Below are 23460 nucleotides of genomic sequence, written 5' to 3'. Positions count from 1 at the left end.
GACCTGGCCTAGTCTGACCTGACCTGGCCTAGCCTTACCTAGCCTAGTCTGACCTGACCTGGCCTAGCCTTACCCAACACTAATCACCACACATGACAGCCCAAACGAATCGCAAATAAGTACACGTAACAAGTCATATGCCCGGACACACTTTCACCTTGGGGACTGAGTGGTAACTATTGTATAGAAGAGCCGGCTCCCTGAGAGTGGTAAGAGGGCGTGATAAGAGGCTAATGTGTGGTCTTGAAGGAAGTCGATAAAGCAGACAATTTTCAAAAGGAAGGGCAGCATAACGAGCAGACAGGAATGGACAGACAGTCGGTTATCCCATAATGTGTAATACGCCGCACACAGCATGGGTGGAGTGGGGGGGGGGGGGTTGTAGCAGGGCACAGTATGGTGATGGTGCGGGTGAAGTACACACCCACTGAATTCCTGCCATCAATAATTGTTTTCATAACCATTAGAACAATGGCATCCCTCCAGCCACCATCCTTCCACTGACCCCCTCCTCTGGTCCTCCACCTCAGACAATAACCCCCCACACCCCCTCTCCCTTCCAGACATCAGCATGTCAAAATCAGTACCATAATGTGTTTAAACTATTTAAACTAAGTCATTGTGTATCTCAAGGTATCTTAATTCATTTGAAAGTGTACATGTGCATTCATTCATATACTCGCCTAATTGTGCTTGCTGGGGTTGAGCTCTGGCTCTTTAGTTCCACCTCTCAACCGTCAATCAACAGGTGTACAGGTTTCTGAGCCTATTGGGCTCTATCATATCTACACTTGAACCTGTGTATGGAGTCAGCCTCCACCACATCACTTACTAATGCATTCCATTAGATATAATCATATATGATTACACATAATCATAATCATTCTATACACATAATCATATATGTGTACGTCAACGTATACATACATGCGTATATATACCTCATATTAAAATACTGATAAACGAATGACCATGAACAAATTAATTTATAATTGTAGCATTATATATAATTTTAATAGACTAATTACGTGTTTATACATTTGAATGGTCCAGACAGGTGGCCAGCCTTGGACATATACGCTTCTGGTAGGCACAATGACCTCATGTTAGACCCTTGATAGATTATGTGAGAGAGAGAGAGCTGGGGCAGGGAGGTGCGTGCCCCAGGGAGATAATCCATGCCCATGCCCCGCCTCGAGGTCAGTTCTCGAGTCACACCAAGAATAACATTCGAGCAAGTTGTCCTGACCAGGATGTGGCATATTAGGGAGGGTTGAGGAATAGGAAGCCTGTCTGATAGGGCTCTTGGCAAGCAGCTCTCCCTCAGTCTACCTATCTATATGGAAGAAATGTATCTAGGCCCTCCTCCCCCCTGCCTATTCTCTCTCCCCCACCTTTCTTCCTTCATTTCCTCCCTCCTTCCCTCCCCCTCACTGGTGAGAGAGTAGGAGTGTGAGAGTAGTTAGAGAACTCGTAGTTCTCACGCTCGTGAAATTGTCTGCGACCCTGGAGGAGTAGAGCGGAGGGGGGGGGGGGTGAAAGTAGGTGACGATGGAGGAGTAGAGGGGAGCATTATATGCAGTGAACGTTGGTGTCTATGGAAGAGTACATCATAGAGGAGGGTGAAAGGAAGGTGACGATGGAGGAGGAGAAGGGAGGGGGTGTGAAGGTAGGTGATGATGGAGGAGTAGAGGGGAGGAGGGGGGCAAAGGTAGGTGTCTATGGAAGAGTACATCATAGAGGGGGGTGAAGGTAGGTGGCAATGGAGTCGAGCAAACGGGGTGGGGGTTGAAAGTAATCCTGAGTTTAATTTTTTAGTTATATATAGTGACACCTCGACTTACGAATGAATATTTATGAACTTTTCGGGTTACGAGCCTAATTTCTTCGAAAAATTTGAATCGGGTTACAAACTTTGCCTCGGGAAAGGAGTTTGTTGATATACGTATGGGCTGACCTAGCGCGTGGTGGCATGGTGATCGCGCCTCAGTTTACCAGTGTCTCTTGCCTAGTAAGTATCGCGCCTGAATTCTTTGTAAAGCATTACATTTGTTTTGGGATTTTTGGCTATTTGAACATAAAATTTGTTATGATATATCTTGCCATGAGTCCCAAGAAAGCCAGTGGTAAGGTTCAAGCCAAGAAAACACATGTGAGAATGACCATAGAGGAAAAACAAGAGAGCATTCATAAACATCAAAATGGTGCACGGGTTGTTGAACTAGCTAGGCAGTACAACAAATCTATGTCAACAATATGCACTGTACTTGCTAAGAAAAGGACATTATGAACATTAAAGTGGCAAAAGGCATATCAACAATCCCGAAACAAAGAACACAAACACTTGAGGATGTTAAAAAGTTTTTATTAATTTGGATACACAACAAAGAGTTAGCAGGTGATAGCATTTCAGAGGCCATCATTTGTGAGAAACCAAGGCATTTGCATGAAGACCTTTTAAAGAAAACCCCTGGAACGAGGGGGGGGGGAAAAGATGAATCAAGTTTGAAAATGTGAAAAGTTTGTGTGACAATAGAGCCTCGTGGAAAACTTTTGCTGTGGTCATTACCTGGTGGAATGCACCCAGGATGGAGTATTAGGGCTATACATCTTTTAAATCATAAAAGTAATAAACATTTCCCATCAACCTTACAAACAATATTAACCTATTTTCATGTATTTCCCCCATGTGCATTTTAACAAAGTTGCTAAATTGCCTTTATCATTCTGTAAAATTTCAATTACAGTACTGTATGTATAATTTTGTTAGTATAAATGGACTGAATATTCTGAAATTGCTATTTATTTTACAATTTCAGATTCAAAGGTGGTCTGGACACCCAATTTGGTCAGACAGGTGAAGAGAGCATTTAGGATAGTTCGAAGAGATGAAGATGGTCGCAATTGTGTTCGAAGAGGCAAAGGCCCCCCTTTGCTCCTGACATTATGTTCAACCATTGACCTCTGCACACCTAACACAAGGTAGGTTGAAAACTCCTCCTTCATGTCATTGGTACATTAGCCAGAAACTCAGGGCTCATGTAGGAATATCCCTAAAAAAAAAAAAAGTGGCCCCAACAATGCATCCTCCAAGTCTGGAGGATGAGCAGGAGCATTGTCGAGAAGCAGGACCTTGAGTGTCAAACTTTTCTCTTGCAGATATTTTTTGGTGGCAGGGCAAACCACTCCACATCACAGTTTTTCTGCACATCATATATTTTTTAAAACTCTTGGATTTTCGGAATGATACACGAGCAAGGGTTTAATTTTCAAATTGCCACACAGCACAAGAGTTAGCCTATCCTGACACAAGTTAGCCCAAGTTAGCTTGTGTCCGGGCAGTGACGTCTCCTCTTGGGTAATGTATGTCCTCTTCGGCAATTTTTTCCAGAATAGCCATGTCTCCTCACAATTAAACACTTGTTGTGGAATATATCCATCAATACAGTATCTACAAAATCTTTAAAATCATGAACAAATCTTTCAGCCCCTACTTTGTCTGAGCTGGCACCCTCACCATGCCTCACAACACTATGAATACACGTCTTTTTTCAAAATTTCTCAAACCATCCCCTACTCACCTTAAACTCTTTCGTATCTACAAAACTCGTTCTAGGGGTTTTCTTTATAAGATCTTGCATGAAGATTTCATTGTTGACCAAACCACACACTGGAAATTGAATAGACGACGACATTTCGATCCGTCCTGGACCATTATAAAGTCGATTGTGATGAGATGAGGGAAGCAAGAGCATTAAGTAGGCAAGAGAGAGAGGTGAGGAGATGGAAGTATGTACGTATGTACATGAATAAAACATGTACATACTTATACATAACGTGTGTAAATAGTGTAATAAACACAATAACAGTATTTTGGGAGGAGGAATGTTGGCGAGTAATGTGTTGGAGGAGGGAGGGAGGACTGGCAGGGTGTGGCAGCTCACTCATGTTTTTTGGGCTCACCATACCAACATAGTGGATCGTTATGGTGAATACATACGTAGATGGGTATATACAATGTGTGTATATAGTGTAATAACAGCAAAAACACTGTTTGATTGTAGAATATGTCGCATATATGAGGCCCATAATTTTGAGCATAGCGATGTTCTATACTTTGAATTATATAAATTCCACAAATTACACACTTTTAAATAATATTACAGCAAAAAAAAAAGAAGAAATGAATGAGAAACTTCAAAATAATTGCGCAACATTTTATTCGCAGCAACTGCCGTCGCACGGGGTGGCGGGGCCGACAGACCCCCATCGCTCCAACGCTCAGCGCCCATAATTTGCTCAACTTCCCAGCTCCATCGCAGCTAAAGTAAGTCACATACAATATTTTTTGTTTAGTTTCCCCGTGATCAGACTCTGCATTTTAACAATATAAGAAGAGAAACAAAATTTTTGGAAAGAATTTATTTCTTGTGCACCAGGGTGTTATTTGGAGACAGAGCAGTTCAGTGGTTAACTACTAAATTTTTTTTTCTCCCACACACGCACCCCCCTAGGAAGCAGCCTGTAACAGCTAACTCCCAGATACCTATTTACTGTTAGGTAACAGGGGTCATCCCCTTTTGTACAAAGAATCTGCTAAAGCTTTTAGGGCTAATCTTTGACACTCGTTTGTCTTTGTCGCCCCATATTTTTTACGTCCGAGTTGAATGCTCTAAGGCCCTTAACTAACTTTAGGTCATGTCCCATACTTCTTGGGGAGCTAATCGACACTGCTCCTCTCTTTACATTCCTCTCTCGTTCTGTCTAAACTCGATTATGGCCCCGTTTACTCGTCTGCTTCTCCTTCTACCCTTCACCATCCGGACACACTGCATCATACTGGGTTACGGCTCGGCTCTGGTACCTTTCCTTCGACACCTACCCTAAGCCTGTATGTTGAAACTGGCGTCCTGTTTCTACAGGATCGCCATGATCGCTACTGTCTTCTCCACCTTGCACGGTCCTTACAGCACCCTCACTCTTGCTTATGTCATGCCTTGACCTTTACCCATCCTGTGGTTCCTGTTCCCCTTCACCACCTATCTCTTTCTGTACGGTTGTCTCTCTTACAAAATGCTCTTTCAGTTTGTGTTACCAATATTTCCCCTCGTGTCATTCCATCTTTGCCCCTATGGAGGGATCCCCGTTCCTAAATTCTGTAAGCCTTGACCCACATGACTAAAACTTTTACCCCTCCTACAGTTCTAAATCACCTTTTCCTTGAACACTTTTCTTCACACTTCCACTCTATTTCTGTCTTCACCAATGGGTCTTAAGTCTGCAGATGGTGTAGGCTACTCTGTTGTTTTTCCTGACTGCACCTTTGTGTCTCCTGCCTCCGGAGACTAGCATCTTCATGGCAGAACTTTATGCTATTCTCTATGCTCTTCATCAACTCTTTTCTCGCTGTCAATCCTCCTCTGTGTTTGTAGTTGACACTTGCAGTGCCCTCATGGCTCTAGAATCCTTTAATCCAGTCCATCCTTTGGTAGTTGAAATTCAACATTGGCTGTTTCTTATCTCCAATAGATTTAAGACAGTGGAATTTCGCTGGATTCCCACCCATATTGGTGCGTTCTTAAATGAGCGTGCGGACACTGCCGCTAAGGAAGCTATCCGCATCTGTCCCATCTCCCGTAAAGGTATTCCTTATTATGACTTTTACCCAGTTATTCATTTCCCCATTCTTGCCCGTTGTCAGGGTTGTTGGTCTTCGGTTACTGGTAACAAATTGCGTGCTCTTAAGAGTAGTGTGTTCCCGTGGCCTTCCTCCTACCACCGTAGTTGGTGGTGGGAAACGGCTCTGGCGAGGTTGTATATTGGTCATACACGTTTAACTCACAGGCACTTAATGGAGCGCTGCCCTGCTTCTTATTGTCCAAACCGTTGTCTCTACATGTCCTGACTTCCAGGACTTACGTGTCTTGCTTCCCGACCATTGTCGGGAATTGTTTATCGAGGGATCAATTGTCCCTCGATAAAATTCTTGGTAAATTCAATACCTTTGATATTGTTCGCCGTATGCGTTTTTGTTCTTGTATTGGCGACGTTAGTGATATTTAGCGCACTATGATTATCCCACACATTTGATGGTTTGATAATTACTGTACTGTACAGTACTTTGGTTTGGAATGTATCAAATAAAGTTGTTTCATGTATTCAAATGTGTGAGAAAATCCACTGGGGCTGTGAGATGAAGCGAACCTGTAACAAAGGCATTGCCAGTTGCATACTCTACCACCACTGATGGTAAAAGTCTTACAACTGGATATCTTGTGTGACGGGTTATGGTATCACAGCTATACTGAACCAAGATGGTATGGCTCTCCCTCACATAAATGAAAGAAATGCTGCTATTGGCCTTGCAGTGTGTAAGTTGCAGGTGGAAACAAATGAAAATTATCAAATAAATAATTAAACAATTTACTGAAATAGTAATGAACAAAAATAACACATGACAATACTTGACTATCATGTAATGCAAAGGTGAACAAGTTAGTATGACCTTAAATGCAAAAAATAAACTATAAGCAATGAATAAAAGTATGAAGAAATACTGGTGTTCTGAAGACAGCTACCATACCACCATGGCATCAGTCACACGACGTTGGCTGGAAGTGGACGACGGGTTAGAGACACCAAGGTGATCCTAGAGCACTAAGGGAGAGATTGCCTCTCCAGGGAGGCAGCGCTCTTTATATAGTCCGGCGGTGATGACTCATCCAGTGTCAACACGAGGTGGACATCCGGTCAACTAGCAAAATGCTCGTTGTGGCTGGCGGTGCCTTTGTGTTGAGCTGTACCACTGTCAGTTGAAGGCGGCTAACTGCTTGTTTGTGGGGACAAACTGCCAGTTAGCAGTGGCGCCCGGCTTGCCTCTGAGTCGTACCAGGCCGTGCCAGGCCCTGGGGGGTATGGAGAGGTGGCAGGACTGATGACTCTTCTGGGCTGGTGTAGATGTATACTTCCAGTGCAGAGGTATTGAAGGTGAAGGGAAAAGGCAGTTCCACTGCTATGCAGGGGATTCACGTGACACTTGTGAAGCCACAGAAATTCTGGAGGCCCTACTGAAGCCAGTCCAAGTATTAAATAAAACCCCTGAAGTACGCCGGTGAAGGGTAAAGTGAAGGGTGAAGCAAGACCGTATGCCCCAACTTCAGGCACACACAGAAAATCACGTTTTGGTCCCGCCTCTCAACTGTGTATTTGAAGTTGGGGCGTATGGTGTTGAACTGCTTCTTCAGCCTTCACCTGAGTGCTTGTAGGTCTTACGTAAGACGTTGACTCAAGGAGGGGCCTCAAAACTTGCTGTGATTTATGGGGAAATCCGGTTGTAAGACTTTTACAAAGTCAGTAATATACTGTGGTAGAGTATGCAGCTGCCAGTGCCTTGGGCAAGGGTTTACGTCGCATCACAGCTCCAGTGGATTTTCTGCTCGGTGTATATCAGGTTGTGATTTTGTGTGTGTACCGTATTGTTATGATCGCCGTGTGATAAGTCCTTTCTGGCCTCAAGAGTCATTTTTACCCACCTAGAAAGATTGCAGATGGCCAAAGCAGTTATTTAAGTTAAGAAGGGACAAGTCTTAAACAGAATTTTGCATAATATTTGACTGTAAAGGGGTAAATTGAGGTAGATTGAAAAACAAAATGGTGAACCGGGCAGGCGGTACTCACAATTAGGCGAGTACACTCGGGAACTTTTAAAGTGCAACCAAACATGCTTTAGGCTCTCACAACAAGAGGCGAGTGGTGGTGGCTCAGGTGCTCAGCCAATCAGAGCACCTAAGGAGGGAGGGCAGGAGTGAGAGGGGGTGGTATGTGGAAGTTTGGTGACAGTTGTGTGTAGTTTGTTCATCTTCATTGTAAGTTTCATGGCTTGGTGTGCATTTCCCTAGTAAATTTAATTCGGGAAAAATTCAGGTGTTTGATTTTTTAAATCAACTTTTTAAATGTTGAGTTGTTAAAGCCTCAAAGTGCATGGAGTTGGTTTGGGAGTATGGCATCCTCATGCTGTTGCGTGCTCGCGTGAGGTAGCAAAGGTGATGTAAAGTTGTGGGGTGTACATGCTTGGGACGTCCTCTCTCGGGATGGCTGGTGTTAGACCTGTGTGTTTGTCGGTTGTTGAAAAGCCATTGTCATCCTTTGCTGTTGTGGTATTGATTTTACATTGTTCATCTTGTAATTAATACTGTAGTGCGATATCTAGGGCTACCATTTGTAGGTTTAAAATGTCTAATACAAACAGTTGTCCAATGAGTTTTAATAGGAAATATCATCCACCAAGCACCATTGTACAATTATATTAATACCTGCACGGTGAATGCTCAAAGACCCTTTCTTTATTCAGTGTTGTCACATACCTCATGGGGGTATGGATAGGCAAACACTCATTCGGTTAAACTTGCCTTGTAGTATTTTCAGAGCTCAGTAATTTGGAATCTGGTTAGCACTTTGCAAATAAATTGACCTTTAAAGTGAATTCCTATTTAGGTTTAAAACATCATACCGAATGAGAAACTCGGATTATATAGCCGAACACCAGAAATGTTGTTATTCAATTTGGTTGCCTAAAGCACATTCAAGGACTACACATTACATGGCATTCCAGGATTCCTCTATACCTTGCCTTATGCTGTAAACATTGCCACAACCCTGTGTTTTATTGATTTAAATGGCCACAGGGAGGCATACAACACTGCAGATTATGATGTCATTAGTTATCCACTGTGCTGACAAGTGGGCTGACTGATGTTCGTTGACACCTGTATCGTGCTTCAATTTAATCGCCAGGAGATCACCCTCTCACTAGACTCGTCTGTAGGAAGTACAGTATAGTATGTCAAATTACCTTGGATCATAAATAGCATAAGACTTGGGGGTAGGAGAGGGTTGCAGTGTTTGTCATGGCTCTCAGTTGTTCCTGGTATTAGGCAATTTAGTTCTGGAATCATTTTTGTTGGGCAATGTTAAACTTTTTCGAAAGTAGATGTTTTTCTGAAAGGGAAGGGGGGGGGGGAACCTCTATGCTTGGATACAGTTATCTAAGTCAGGGGTCTCCAAACTTTTCAATGTAAGCGCCACATTATATATTTCCCATATTTATGCGGGCCGGAGGAATAAAAAATGAAAAAAAAACAAAAAACAAATCAGTGCCAGTAATTTAATTTCCTCAAATATTAAAGTATAAACATGGAAAAATTCAAACATATCTTTTTGGAAAAAATCAGGGTAAACTAAATAGATTCCTGCCTTTAGTTTTATGCAACCAAATTAGTGTGACGAATGATACTGTTGTTTTGACTTCAAAATTTCATTAAAATCAGGTTCCAGATTAGATGAGCCAATTGTAAGAATTGATTTCAAGTGATCATCAGACAAATTTGCTCGATAGTTAGATTTCACATACTTCATTTTGGAAAAAGTTTGTTCACACAAGTATGTTGAACCAAAAATGGACACAAAACTACAAGCAAACTTTATCGAATTTGGAAACTGATCTGGCTGCAGGCATTTATAAAACTCAATCAGATTTCCTTCTCTATACTTATCTTTCAGTCTGTCATCTGCCTGGAGATCAATAATTTCCATTTGAAATTGAGTTGGAAGATTTTCAGCATTGCAGTCAAATGGATTATGAAAGAGCCTGATTTCATTTGCTTTGGCATCAAGGTCAGCAAATCGCTTCTGAAACTGTTTTTTCAAATCTGAAATTATTTCATTTGCAAATGAAAAAGGAAATTCAACTTTACTTCCTGCATGAAATTTTTCACAACATGGAAAATGAGCAAAATTCTTAACCTTCACCTGGCCTTCAAGTAGTGCAAGTTTTGCTCTGAATGCCTTGACATGAACAAAGTAGTCACTGATCAAATTTGTTTTGCCTTGCAATTTCAGATTCAAGTTATTCATATGACCTGTCATATCTGCAAAAAATGCCAATTTCCAAATCCATTCACATTCTGATAATAATTGCTGAGGGTTATTTTTCTCTGTGAGAAATAAATCAATTTCTAATCTGAGCTCAAAGAAATGCAGCAAAACCTTTCCACAACTAAGCCATCTAACTGCTGTATAATAAGGCAAGTTAACAAACTCCGCATCAATTTCTTTCAAGAAATCACGGAACTGGCGATGGTTGAGTGCATGAGATCTAATGAAATTAACCACAGAAACAACAGGTTTCATGACACAAGACATATCAACATATTTTAGGCACAATGCTTGTTGATGGATAAGGCAATGCAGAAAAATGGGTTTTGAGCCTCCAACCTCACAAGCTGTTGTAATTTGCCCAACCAAACCCTTCTTTGTCCCAGACATATTCTTTCCTCCATCAATTGTCACACACTGCACTTGTTTTCATTCCAGGTTATATTCTGTCATAGTTTTACTTAGTTCATTGAAAATGTCCTCTCCAGTTGTTGTGGTGTGCATGCTGTGAACTGATGCTAATTCTTGGTTCACATTAAATTCACTATCAACACCACGAATGAATACTAAGAGCTGAGAAGTATCACACACATCAGTTGATTCATCCAACGCAAGAGAATACCAACAAAATCTTTTTGTTTTTTTCCTTTATTTGCCGAATTATGTCGCCTCCTAAATCTTCAATTCTACGAGCAACAGTATTTGACCCAAGACTTATCATTTTGAAGAGGTTTACTTTTTCTGGACATACCTCTCCTGCTGCTTCCACTATACACTCTTTTATGATACTACCATCAGTGAAAGGTTTTCCTTTTTTAGCCAACACATAGGCAACTTTGTAACTGGCTCTAGTTGAAGTTTCATTTTCAGATTTTTTCTTACTGAAAACAGCTTGTTGAGAATGCAGACTGTGCTGAAATGATTCAAACTTTTTAGTGCGTTCTGCTCCTGTGATGTGAGAATAACTTGAGCCACGTTTAGATTCATAGTGCCGACGAATATTGTATTCCTTCAGAACAGCAACACTGTCTCTACATATTATGCATAAAGCTTTATCATTTGCTATCACAAAAAAGTACTTTATCTTCCATTCGTCATTGAACCGACGGCACTCAATGTCCACTTTTCTTTTCTTTATCTTTTCCATATCTGAAAACATAAGGGTAAAATAAATGAAATAAATTCTACAGGAAAAAAACAGCTTGTATGTGGTGTTAAAAAGCATAGCATATTATTATAAAGTGGTAAATATTATGGCAACAGCTTTCGTTGATAAACTTAATGGTTATCATTTTAACTATTTTAAACATGCAATATTTTTGGCTACAATAGTATTATTGCTATTTTGTATAACTAAGATAAAGGCATTGTCAAAGTACAGAGAAAAGAATATTGTACAGTGTTTGTGCTCCCTGAAACGGAAGCAGCGAAGCCCCACTCGCCCTCCATCCCCACAATATACAGTACAGTTATACACAACTGATTGGTTGTAATGCACAACACATACCTACCAGTATTAGTATCTGTGCGTCACACTATCGAGAGAGAGGAAAACTGACTCGGGTTGAGCGCCACCAGTCAGCAGCCCCAGCTTTGAATAATTCTGCGATGCCATTCGTACCATAATTATTTTTTCAAGGCCACCACACAGGGATTTGTTTGGAGGGCCGGATGAAATTATGTGGCAGGCCGGATGTGGCCCGCGGGCCATAGTTTGGAGACCCCTGATCTAAGTGAATACTTAGATTTATACAGTAGAATAACTACCTTCTTTTCCTTAGTCAAAATGGTTGCTTGTTTATTTCTAGGGACTTGTATTTTCTTTTATTTTTAACTGCAGCAACTTTCAGTGAATGATAGATTCTTACTGAAAGGACCTTTACTTCATTGTTGTTGCTTTATGGTCATCTCATTGTGTACAGGGATTCCGCGAAGCTTTTGGGGTTAGTGTTTGACACTCGTTTGTCTTGGTCAGCCTTATCTCTTGCCTCCGAGTTGAATGCTCTAAGGCCCTTAACCTCCTTAAGGTTTTGTCCCATACTTCTTGGGGAGCGGATAGAGAATCAACTACAACCACAACCTTTGTGGTTGTAGTTGATTCTCGTAGTGCCCTCATGGCTCTAGGGTCCTTTAATCCTGTCCATCCGGTGGTCATTGAGATTCAACATTGGCTGTTTCTTATTTCTAGTAAATTTAAATCAGTAGAGTTTTGCTGGGTTCCCAGCCATATTGGTGTTTCAATGAGCGTGCGGATGCTGCCGCTAAGGAAGCTATCCGTTCTTGTCCCATCTCCCATAAAGGTATTCCTTATTCCAACTTTTATCCTGTTATTCATTCTTCCCTGTTGGCAGGGTTGTTGGTCCTCTGTGGTTGGTAACAAGCTGCATACTCTCAAACTTAGTGTGTCCCCGTGGCCTTCCTCCTACCACCGTAACCGGCGGTGGGACACTGCTTTGGCACGGCTGTGGGTTGGTCATACCCGCTTAACCCACGGTCACTTAATGGAGCGCCGCCCTGCTGCTTATTGTCCGAATTGCGTTGTCCCTCTAACAGTTGTGCATATCCTTGTTGAATGTCCTGACTTCCAGGACGAGCGTGTGTCTTGCTTTCCGACCGTCCCTCGCAGTCACTTGTCCCTCAATAGAATTCTAGGTGAATCGGATACTTTTGATATCGTTCGCCTTGTGCGTTTTTGTTCTCGTATTGGCATTCTTGGTGATATTTAGCGCCCTCTGATTATTTCGCACTTTGGTGCCTTCTTTTGGTAATTACCTTACCTTCATTGTTGTTTCATTTTAATGTGGTAGTTGTGATATGGATTGTTCTGGCTCACGTGCAAGGTCTTGGATTTGTTTGTTTTAAGAAATTGCCAGTCTTGTTACTATTTGTAGAGTTAGAGATCTGCATTAAGGCCTCAATATTATATTCTTTATTTTTTTAATAACATGTTATCAGCAATTTTTGTGGTTGGTAATATTTAGATTAATGTCAGTGATGTAAATGACAAGGGTTAAGACCCCTTGTGGTATGACAGCATTTTTCCCAGTCATTTCTTTCATTTGTTAAAGGGTCCGCGTAACCATTCTTTTGTTTCTTTCTTTTTTCTGCACATCATATATTTTTTAAAACTCTTGGATTTTCGGAATGATACACGAGCAAGGGTTTAATTTTCAAATTGCCACACAGCACAAGAGTTAGCCTATCCTGACACAAGTTAGCCCAAGTTAGCTTGTGTCCGGGCAGTGACGTCTCCTCTTGGGTAATGTATGTCCTCTTCGGCAATTTTTTCCAGAATAGCCATGTCTCCTCACAATTAAACACTTGTTGTGGAATATATCCATCAATACAGTATCTACAAAATCTTTAAAATCATGAACAAATCTTTCAGCCCCTACTTTGTCTGAGCTGGCACCCTCACCATGCCTCACAACACTATGAATACACGTCTTTTTTCAAAATTTCTCAAACCATCCCCTACTCACCTTAAACTCTTTCGTATCTACAAAACTCGTTCTAGGGGTTTTCTTTATAAGATCTTGCATGAAGATTTCATTGTTGACCAAACCACACACTGGAAATTGAATAGACGACGACATTTCGATCCGTCCTGGACCATTATAAAGTCGATTGTGATGAGATGAGGGAAGCAAGAGCATTAAGTAGGCAAGAGAGAGAGGTGAGGAGATGGAAGTATGTACGTATGTACATGAATAAAACATGTACATACTTATACATAACGTGTGTAAATAGTGTAATAAACACAATAACAGTATTTTGGGAGGAGGAATGTTGGCGAGTAATGTGTTGGAGGAGGGAGGGAGGACTGGCAGGGTGTGGCAGCTCACTCATGTTTTTTGGGCTCACCATACCAACATAGTGGATCGTTATGGTGAATACATACGTAGATGGGTATATACAATGTGTGTATATAGTGTAATAACAGCAAAAACACTGTTTGATTGTAGAATATGTCGCATATATGAGGCCCATAATTTTGAGCATAGCGATGTTCTATACTTTGAATTATATAAATTCCACAAATTACACACTTTTAAATAATATTACAGCAAAAAAAAAAGAAGAAATGAATGAGAAACTTCAAAATAATTGCGCAACATTTTATTCGCAGCAACTGCCGTCGCACGGGGTGGCGGGGCCGACAGACCCCCATCGCTCCAACGCTCAGCGCCCATAATTTGCTCAACTTCCCAGCTCCATCGCAGCTAAAGTAAGTCACATACAATATTTTTTGTTTAGTTTCCCCGTGATCAGACTCTGCATTTTAACAATATAAGAAGAGAAACAAAATTTTTGGAAAGAATTTATTTCTTGTGCACCAGGGTGTTATTTGGAGACAGAGCAGTTCAGTGGTTAACTACTAAATTTTTTTTTCTCCCACACACGCACCCCCCTAGGAAGCAGCCTGTAACAGCTAACTCCCAGATACCTATTTACTGTTAGGTAACAGGGGTCATCCCCTTTTGTACAAAGAATCTGCTAAAGCTTTTAGGGCTAATCTTTGACACTCGTTTGTCTTTGTCGCCCCATATTTTTTACGTCCGAGTTGAATGCTCTAAGGCCCTTAACTAACTTTAGGTCATGTCCCATACTTCTTGGGGAGCTAATCGACACTGCTCCTCTCTTTACATTCCTCTCTCGTTCTGTCTAAACTCGATTATGGCCCCGTTTACTCGTCTGCTTCTCCTTCTACCCTTCACCATCCGGACACACTGCATCATACTGGGTTACGGCTCGGCTCTGGTACCTTTCCTTCGACACCTACCCTAAGCCTGTATGTTGAAACTGGCGTCCTGTTTCTACAGGATCGCCATGATCGCTACTGTCTTCTCCACCTTGCACGGTCCTTACAGCACCCTCACTCTTGCTTATGTCATGCCTTGACCTTTACCCATCCTGTGGTTCCTGTTCCCCTTCACCACCTATCTCTTTCTGTACGGTTGTCTCTCTTACAAAATGCTCTTTCAGTTTGTGTTACCAATATTTCCCCTCGTGTCATTCCATCTTTGCCCCTATGGAGGGATCCCCGTTCCTAAATTCTGTAAGCCTTGACCCACATGACTAAAACTTTTACCCCTCCTACAGTTCTAAATCACCTTTTCCTTGAACACTTTTCTTCACACTTCCACTCTATTTCTGTCTTCACCAATGGGTCTTAAGTCTGCAGATGGTGTAGGCTACTCTGTTGTTTTTCCTGACTGCACCTTTGTGTCTCCTGCCTCCGGAGACTAGCATCTTCATGGCAGAACTTTATGCTATTCTCTATGCTCTTCATCAACTCTTTTCTCGCTGTCAATCCTCCTCTGTGTTTGTAGTTGACACTTGCAGTGCCCTCATGGCTCTAGAATCCTTTAATCCAGTCCATCCTTTGGTAGTTGAAATTCAACATTGGCTGTTTCTTATCTCCAATAGATTTAAGACAGTGGAATTTCGCTGGATTCCCACCCATATTGGTGCGTTCTTAAATGAGCGTGCGGACACTGCCGCTAAGGAAGCTATCCGCATCTGTCCCATCTCCCGTAAAGGTATTCCTTATTATGACTTTTACCCAGTTATTCATTTCCCCATTCTTGCCCGTTGTCAGGGTTGTTGGTCTTCGGTTACTGGTAACAAATTGCGTGCTCTTAAGAGTAGTGTGTTCCCGTGGCCTTCCTCCTACCACCGTAGTTGGTGGTGGGAAACGGCTCTGGCGAGGTTGTATATTGGTCATACACGTTTAACTCACAGGCACTTAATGGAGCGCTGCCCTGCTTCTTATTGTCCAAACCGTTGTCTCTACATGTCCTGACTTCCAGGACTTACGTGTCTTGCTTCCCGACCATTGTCGGGAATTGTTTATCGAGGGATCAATTGTCCCTCGATAAAATTCTTGGTAAATTCAATACCTTTGATATTGTTCGCCGTATGCGTTTTTGTTCTTGTATTGGCGACGTTAGTGATATTTAGCGCACTATGATTATCCCACACATTTGATGGTTTGATAATTACTGTACTGTACAGTACTTTGGTTTGGAATGTATCAAATAAAGTTGTTTCATGTATTCAAATGTGTGAGAAAATCCACTGGGGCTGTGAGATGAAGCGAACCTGTAACAAAGGCATTGCCAGTTGCATACTCTACCACCACTGATGGTAAAAGTCTTACAACTGGATATCTTGTGTGACGGGTTATGGTATCACAGCTATACTGAACCAAGATGGTATGGCTCTCCCTCACATAAATGAAAGAAATGCTGCTATTGGCCTTGCAGTGTGTAAGTTGCAGGTGGAAACAAATGAAAATTATCAAATAAATAATTAAACAATTTACTGAAATAGTAATGAACAAAAATAACACATGACAATACTTGACTATCATGTAATGCAAAGGTGAACAAGTTAGTATGACCTTAAATGCAAAAAATAAACTATAAGCAATGAATAAAAGTATGAAGAAATACTGGTGTTCTGAAGACAGCTACCATACCACCATGGCATCAGTCACACGACGTTGGCTGGAAGTGGACGACGGGTTAGAGACACCAAGGTGATCCTAGAGCACTAAGGGAGAGATTGCCTCTCCAGGGAGGCAGCGCTCTTTATATAGTCCGGCGGTGATGACTCATCCAGTGTCAACACGAGGTGGACATCCGGTCAACTAGCAAAATGCTCGTTGTGGCTGGCGGTGCCTTTGTGTTGAGCTGTACCACTGTCAGTTGAAGGCGGCTAACTGCTTGTTTGTGGGGACAAACTGCCAGTTAGCAGTGGCGCCCGGCTTGCCTCTGAGTCGTACCAGGCCGTGCCAGGCCCTGGGGGGTATGGAGAGGTGGCAGGACTGATGACTCTTCTGGGCTGGTGTAGATGTATACTTCCAGTGCAGAGGTATTGAAGGTGAAGGGAAAAGGCAGTTCCACTGCTATGCAGGGGATTCACGTGACACTTGTGAAGCCACAGAAATTCTGGAGGCCCTACTGAAGCCAGTCCAAGTATTAAATAAAACCCCTGAAGTACGCCGGTGAAGGGTAAAGTGAAGGGTGAAGCAAGACCGTATGCCCCAACTTCAGGCACACACAGAAAATCACGTTTTGGTCCCGCCTCTCAACTGTGTATTTGAAGTTGGGGCGTATGGTGTTGAACTGCTTCTTCAGCCTTCACCTGAGTGCTTGTAGGTCTTACGTAAGACGTTGACTCAAGGAGGGGCCTCAAAACTTGCTGTGATTTATGGGGAAATCCGGTTGTAAGACTTTTACAAAGTCAGTAATATACTGTGGTAGAGTATGCAGCTGCCAGTGCCTTGGGCAAGGGTTTACGTCGCATCACAGCTCCAGTGGATTTTCTGCTCGGTGTATATCAGGTTGTGATTTTGTGTGTGTACCGTATTGTTATGATCGCCGTGTGATAAGTCCTTTCTGGCCTCAAGAGTCATTTTTACCCACCTAGAAAGATTGCAGATGGCCAAAGCAGTTATTTAAGTTAAGAAGGGACAAGTCTTAAACAGAATTTTGCATAATATTTGACTGTAAAGGGGTAAATTGAGGTAGATTGAAAAACAAAATGGTGAACCGGGCAGGCGGTACTCACAATTAGGCGAGTACACTCGGGAACTTTTAAAGTGCAACCAAACATGCTTTAGGCTCTCACAACAAGAGGCAAGTGGTGGTGGCTCAGGTGCTCAGCCAATCAGAGCACCTAAGGAGGGAGGGCAGGAGTGAGAGGGGGTGGTATGTGGAAGTTTGGTGACAGTTGTGTGTAGTTTGTTCATCTTCATTGTAAGTTTCATGGCTTGGTGTGCATTTCCCTAGTAAATTTAATTCGGGAAAAATTCAGGTGTTTGATTTTTTAAATCAACTTTTTAAATGTTGAGTTGTTAAAGCCTCAAAGTGCATGGAGTTGGTTTGGGAGTATGGCATCCTCATGCTGTTGCGTGCTCGCGTGAGGTAGCAAAGGTGATGTAAAGTTGTGGGGTGTACATGCTTGGGACGTCCTCTCTCGGGATGGCTGGTGTTAGACCTGTGTGTTTGTCGGTTGTTGAAAAGCCATTGTCATCCTTTGCTGTTGTGGTATTGATTTTACATTGTTCATCTTGTAATTAATACTGTAGTGCGATATCTAGGGCTACCATTTGTAGGTTTAAAATGTCTAATACAAACAGTTGTCCAATGAGTTTTAATAGGAAATATCATCCACCAAGCACCATTGTACAATTATATTAATACCTGCACGGTGAATGCTCAAAGACCCTTTCTTTATTCAGTGTTGTCACATACCTCATGGGGGTATGGATAGGCAAACACTCATTCGGTTAAACTTGCCTTGTAGTATTTTCAGAGCTCAGTAATTTGGAATCTGGTTAGCACTTTGCAAATAAATTGACCTTTAAAGTGAATTCCTATTTAGGTTTAAAACATCATACCGAATGAGAAACTCGGATTATATAGCCGAACACCAGAAATGTTGTTATTCAATTTGGTTGCCTAAAGCACATTCAAGGACTACACATTACATGGCATTCCAGGATTCCTCTATACCTTGCCTTATGCTGTAAACATTGCCACAACCCTGTGTTTTATTGATTTAAATGGCCACAGGGAGGCATACAACACTGCAGATTATGATGTCATTAGTTATCCACTGTGCTGACAAGTGGGCTGACTGATGTTCGTTGACACCTGTATCGTGCTTCAATTTAATCGCCAGGAGATCACCCTCTCACTAGACTCGTCTGTAGGAAGTACAGTATAGTATGTCAAATTACCTTGGATCATAAATAGCATAAGACTTGGGGGTAGGAGAGGGTTGCAGTGTTTGTCATGGCTCTCAGTTGTTCCTGGTATTAGGCAATTTAGTTCTGGAATCATTTTTGTTGGGCAATGTTAAACTTTTTCGAAAGTAGATGTTTTTCTGAAAGGGAAGGGGGGGGGGGAACCTCTATGCTTGGATACAGTTATCTAAGTCAGGGGTCTCCAAACTTTTCAATGTAAGCGCCACATTATATATTTCCCATATTTATGCGGGCCGGAGGAATAAAAAATGAAAAAAAAACAAAAAACAAATCAGTGCCAGTAATTTAATTTCCTCAAATATTAAAGTATAAACATGGAAAAATTCAAACATATCTTTTTGGAAAAAATCAGGGTAAACTAAATAGATTCCTGCCTTTAGTTTTATGCAACCAAATTAGTGTGACGAATGATACTGTTGTTTTGACTTCAAAATTTCATTAAAATCAGGTTCCAGATTAGATGAGCCAATTGTAAGAATTGATTTCAAGTGATCATCAGACAAATTTGCTCGATAGTTAGATTTCACATACTTCATTTTGGAAAAAGTTTGTTCACACAAGTATGTTGAACCAAAAATGGACACAAAACTACAAGCAAACTTTATCGAATTTGGAAACTGATCTGGCTGCAGGCATTTATAAAACTCAATCAGATTTCCTTCTCTATACTTATCTTTCAGTCTGTCATCTGCCTGGAGATCAATAATTTCCATTTGAAATTGAGTTGGAAGATTTTCAGCATTGCAGTCAAATGGATTATGAAAGAGCCTGATTTCATTTGCTTTGGCATCAAGGTCAGCAAATCGCTTCTGAAACTGTTTTTTCAAATCTGAAATTATTTCATTTGCAAATGAAAAAGGAAATTCAACTTTACTTCCTGCATGAAATTTTTCACAACATGGAAAATGAGCAAAATTCTTAACCTTCACCTGGCCTTCAAGTAGTGCAAGTTTTGCTCTGAATGCCTTGACATGAACAAAGTAGTCACTGATCAAATTTGTTTTGCCTTGCAATTTCAGATTCAAGTTATTCATATGACCTGTCATATCTGCAAAAAATGCCAATTTCCAAATCCATTCACATTCTGATAATAATTGCTGAGGGTTATTTTTCTCTGTGAGAAATAAATCAATTTCTAATCTGAGCTCAAAGAAATGCAGCAAAACCTTTCCACAACTAAGCCATCTAACTGCTGTATAATAAGGCAAGTTAACAAACTCCGCATCAATTTCTTTCAAGAAATCACGGAACTGGCGATGGTTGAGTGCATGAGATCTAATGAAATTAACCACAGAAACAACAGGTTTCATGACACAAGACATATCAACATATTTTAGGCACAATGCTTGTTGATGGATAAGGCAATGCAGAAAAATGGGTTTTGAGCCTCCAACCTCACAAGCTGTTGTAATTTGCCCAACCAAACCCTTCTTTGTCCCAGACATATTCTTTCCTCCATCAATTGTCACACACTGCACTTGTTTTCATTCCAGGTTATATTCTGTCATAGTTTTACTTAGTTCATTGAAAATGTCCTCTCCAGTTGTTGTGGTGTGCATGCTGTGAACTGATGCTAATTCTTGGTTCACATTAAATTCACTATCAACACCACGAATGAATACTAAGAGCTGAGAAGTATCACACACATCAGTTGATTCATCCAACGCAAGAGAATACCAACAAAATCTTTTTGTTTTTTTCCTTTATTTGCCGAATTATGTCGCCTCCTAAATCTTCAATTCTACGAGCAACAGTATTTGACCCAAGACTTATCATTTTGAAGAGGTTTACTTTTTCTGGACATACCTCTCCTGCTGCTTCCACTATACACTCTTTTATGATACTACCATCAGTGAAAGGTTTTCCTTTTTTAGCCAACACATAGGCAACTTTGTAACTGGCTCTAGTTGAAGTTTCATTTTCAGATTTTTTCTTACTGAAAACAGCTTGTTGAGAATGCAGACTGTGCTGAAATGATTCAAACTTTTTAGTGCGTTCTGCTCCTGTGATGTGAGAATAACTTGAGCCACGTTTAGATTCATAGTGCCGACGAATATTGTATTCCTTCAGAACAGCAACACTGTCTCTACATATTATGCATAAAGCTTTATCATTTGCTATCACAAAAAAGTACTTTATCTTCCATTCGTCATTGAACCGACGGCACTCAATGTCCACTTTTCTTTTCTTTATCTTTTCCATATCTGAAAACATAAGGGTAAAATAAATGAAATAAATTCTACAGGAAAAAAACAGCTTGTATGTGGTGTTAAAAAGCATAGCATATTATTATAAAGTGGTAAATATTATGGCAACAGCTTTCGTTGATAAACTTAATGGTTATCATTTTAACTATTTTAAACATGCAATATTTTTGGCTACAATAGTATTATTGCTATTTTGTATAACTAAGATAAAGGCATTGTCAAAGTACAGAGAAAAGAATATTGTACAGTGTTTGTGCTCCCTGAAACGGAAGCAGCGAAGCCCCACTCGCCCTCCATCCCCACAATATACAGTACAGTTATACACAACTGATTGGTTGTAATGCACAACACATACCTACCAGTATTAGTATCTGTGCGTCACACTATCGAGAGAGAGGAAAACTGACTCGGGTTGAGCGCCACCAGTCAGCAGCCCCAGCTTTGAATAATTCTGCGATGCCATTCGTACCATAATTATTTTTTCAAGGCCACCACACAGGGATTTGTTTGGAGGGCCGGATGAAATTATGTGGCAGGCCGGATGTGGCCCGCGGGCCATAGTTTGGAGACCCCTGATCTAAGTGAATACTTAGATTTATACAGTAGAATAACTACCTTCTTTTCCTTAGTCAAAATGGTTGCTTGTTTATTTCTAGGGACTTGTATTTTCTTTTATTTTTAACTGCAGCAACTTTCAGTGAATGATAGATTCTTACTGAAAGGACCTTTACTTCATTGTTGTTGCTTTATGGTCATCTCATTGTGTACAGGGATTCCGCGAAGCTTTTGGGGTTAGTGTTTGACACTCGTTTGTCTTGGTCAGCCTTATCTCTTGCCTCCGAGTTGAATGCTCTAAGGCCCTTAACCTCCTTAAGGTTTTGTCCCATACTTCTTGGGGAGCGGATAGAGAATCAACTACAACCACAACCTTTGTGGTTGTAGTTGATTCTCGTAGTGCCCTCATGGCTCTAGGGTCCTTTAATCCTGTCCATCCGGTGGTCATTGAGATTCAACATTGGCTGTTTCTTATTTCTAGTAAATTTAAATCAGTAGAGTTTTGCTGGGTTCCCAGCCATATTGGTGTTTCAATGAGCGTGCGGATGCTGCCGCTAAGGAAGCTATCCGTTCTTGTCCCATCTCCCATAAAGGTATTCCTTATTCCAACTTTTATCCTGTTATTCATTCTTCCCTGTTGGCAGGGTTGTTGGTCCTCTGTGGTTGGTAACAAGCTGCATACTCTCAAACTTAGTGTGTCCCCGTGGCCTTCCTCCTACCACCGTAACCGGCGGTGGGACACTGCTTTGGCACGGCTGTGGGTTGGTCATACCCGCTTAACCCACGGTCACTTAATGGAGCGCCGCCCTGCTGCTTATTGTCCGAATTGCGTTGTCCCTCTAACAGTTGTGCATATCCTTGTTGAATGTCCTGACTTCCAGGACGAGCGTGTGTCTTGCTTTCCGACCGTCCCTCGCAGTCACTTGTCCCTCAATAGAATTCTAGGTGAATCGGATACTTTTGATATCGTTCGCCTTGTGCGTTTTTGTTCTCGTATTGGCATTCTTGGTGATATTTAGCGCCCTCTGATTATTTCGCACTTTGGTGCCTTCTTTTGGTAATTACCTTACCTTCATTGTTGTTTCATTTTAATGTGGTAGTTGTGATATGGATTGTTCTGGCTCACATGCAAGGTCTTGGATTTGTTTGTTTTAAGAAATTGCCAGTCTTGTTACTATTTGTAGAGTTAGAGATCTGCATTAAGGCCTCAATATTATATTCTTTATTTTTTTAATAACATGTTATCAGCAATTTTTGTGGTTGGTAATATTTAGATTAATGTCAGTGATGTAAATGACAAGGGTTAAGACCCCTTGTGGTATGACAGCATTTTTCCCAGTCATTTCTTTCATTTGTTAAAGGGTCCGCGTAACCATTCTTTTGTCCTTTCTACCATGTACCTGTTTGTTGCTTCTTGGTCTTTCATTTGGTACTTTGGCTATTAAAACAATGGTCTTTGGTAATGTTGCAATTACCATTTCTAAAAAAAATGAGCAGGTTCATTAGGCAGGGTTTGTTTTTAGCAAACAGTTTTAAAAAAAAAAAAAAAATTCCATTCCTTCAGGACCTTGCAAATGTTAGGTCAAACTAATTGACAGTAATCTGTTTTGCCCCTTTCAAACAATGATGGTTTTAATATAGGTAAAATATTTCAGAATATCTGACGTTTGGCAGACAAATCATTTAAGAGCTTTGATTAAATTTAAGTTACCAAAGACTTTGTGAAAACCATGTTGTATAGATGCTTCAGTGTCACTTTTCTAATGTTTTGTAAATTTAACAATGATCTTTAGTTAATTTAATCATAATTTGTACAAAGCTTAAGTGTTGCATAGCTTTAAATTCTTTCAAATATAAAAACTAAAATATTGACTGAAGTTTCTTCCACTTCAATATTTCAGACTAATTTGCAATATTTGTTAGTTTATGTAAATTGAATAGGTAGTCCACTTTTACATCTTTTCAATGCATTTTGCATGCACCTAT

General features: G+C 41.0%; 1 protein-coding gene across 4 annotated transcripts in view; it reads left to right on the top strand.

Annotated features, from left to right (window-relative positions):
• LOC123758724 (integrase/recombinase xerD homolog) overlaps positions 1 to 23460 on the top strand; it is a 57665-nt gene that overhangs the window by 33913 nt on the left and 292 nt on the right. Inside the window, exons 2-5 of one of the 4 annotated variants that reach the window (XM_069315793.1) lie at positions 2820 to 2982; positions 4229 to 4327; positions 14063 to 14161; positions 15364 to 15899. In XM_069315793.1, coding sequence (XP_069171894.1) covers positions 2820 to 2982; positions 4229 to 4327; positions 14063 to 14161; positions 15364 to 15739 — 737 coding nt within the window. In that variant the 3' untranslated portion in view covers positions 15740 to 15899. Of the gene's footprint in view, positions 1 to 2819; positions 2983 to 4228; positions 4328 to 5529; positions 6059 to 14062; positions 14162 to 15363; positions 15900 to 23460 lie in introns of those variants that run through there. The other 3 variants (XR_011225244.1, XM_069315795.1, XM_069315794.1) reach the window with 3 other exon arrangements.

The sequence above is a fragment of the Procambarus clarkii genome, chromosome 82 (assembly GCF_040958095.1).
Source record: "Procambarus clarkii isolate CNS0578487 chromosome 82, FALCON_Pclarkii_2.0, whole genome shotgun sequence".
Lineage (NCBI taxonomy): Eukaryota > Metazoa > Arthropoda > Malacostraca > Decapoda > Cambaridae > Procambarus > Procambarus clarkii.
The sequence above is the reverse complement of the archived record's forward strand: the minus strand, read 5'-3'. Positions and strand labels throughout refer to the sequence as shown.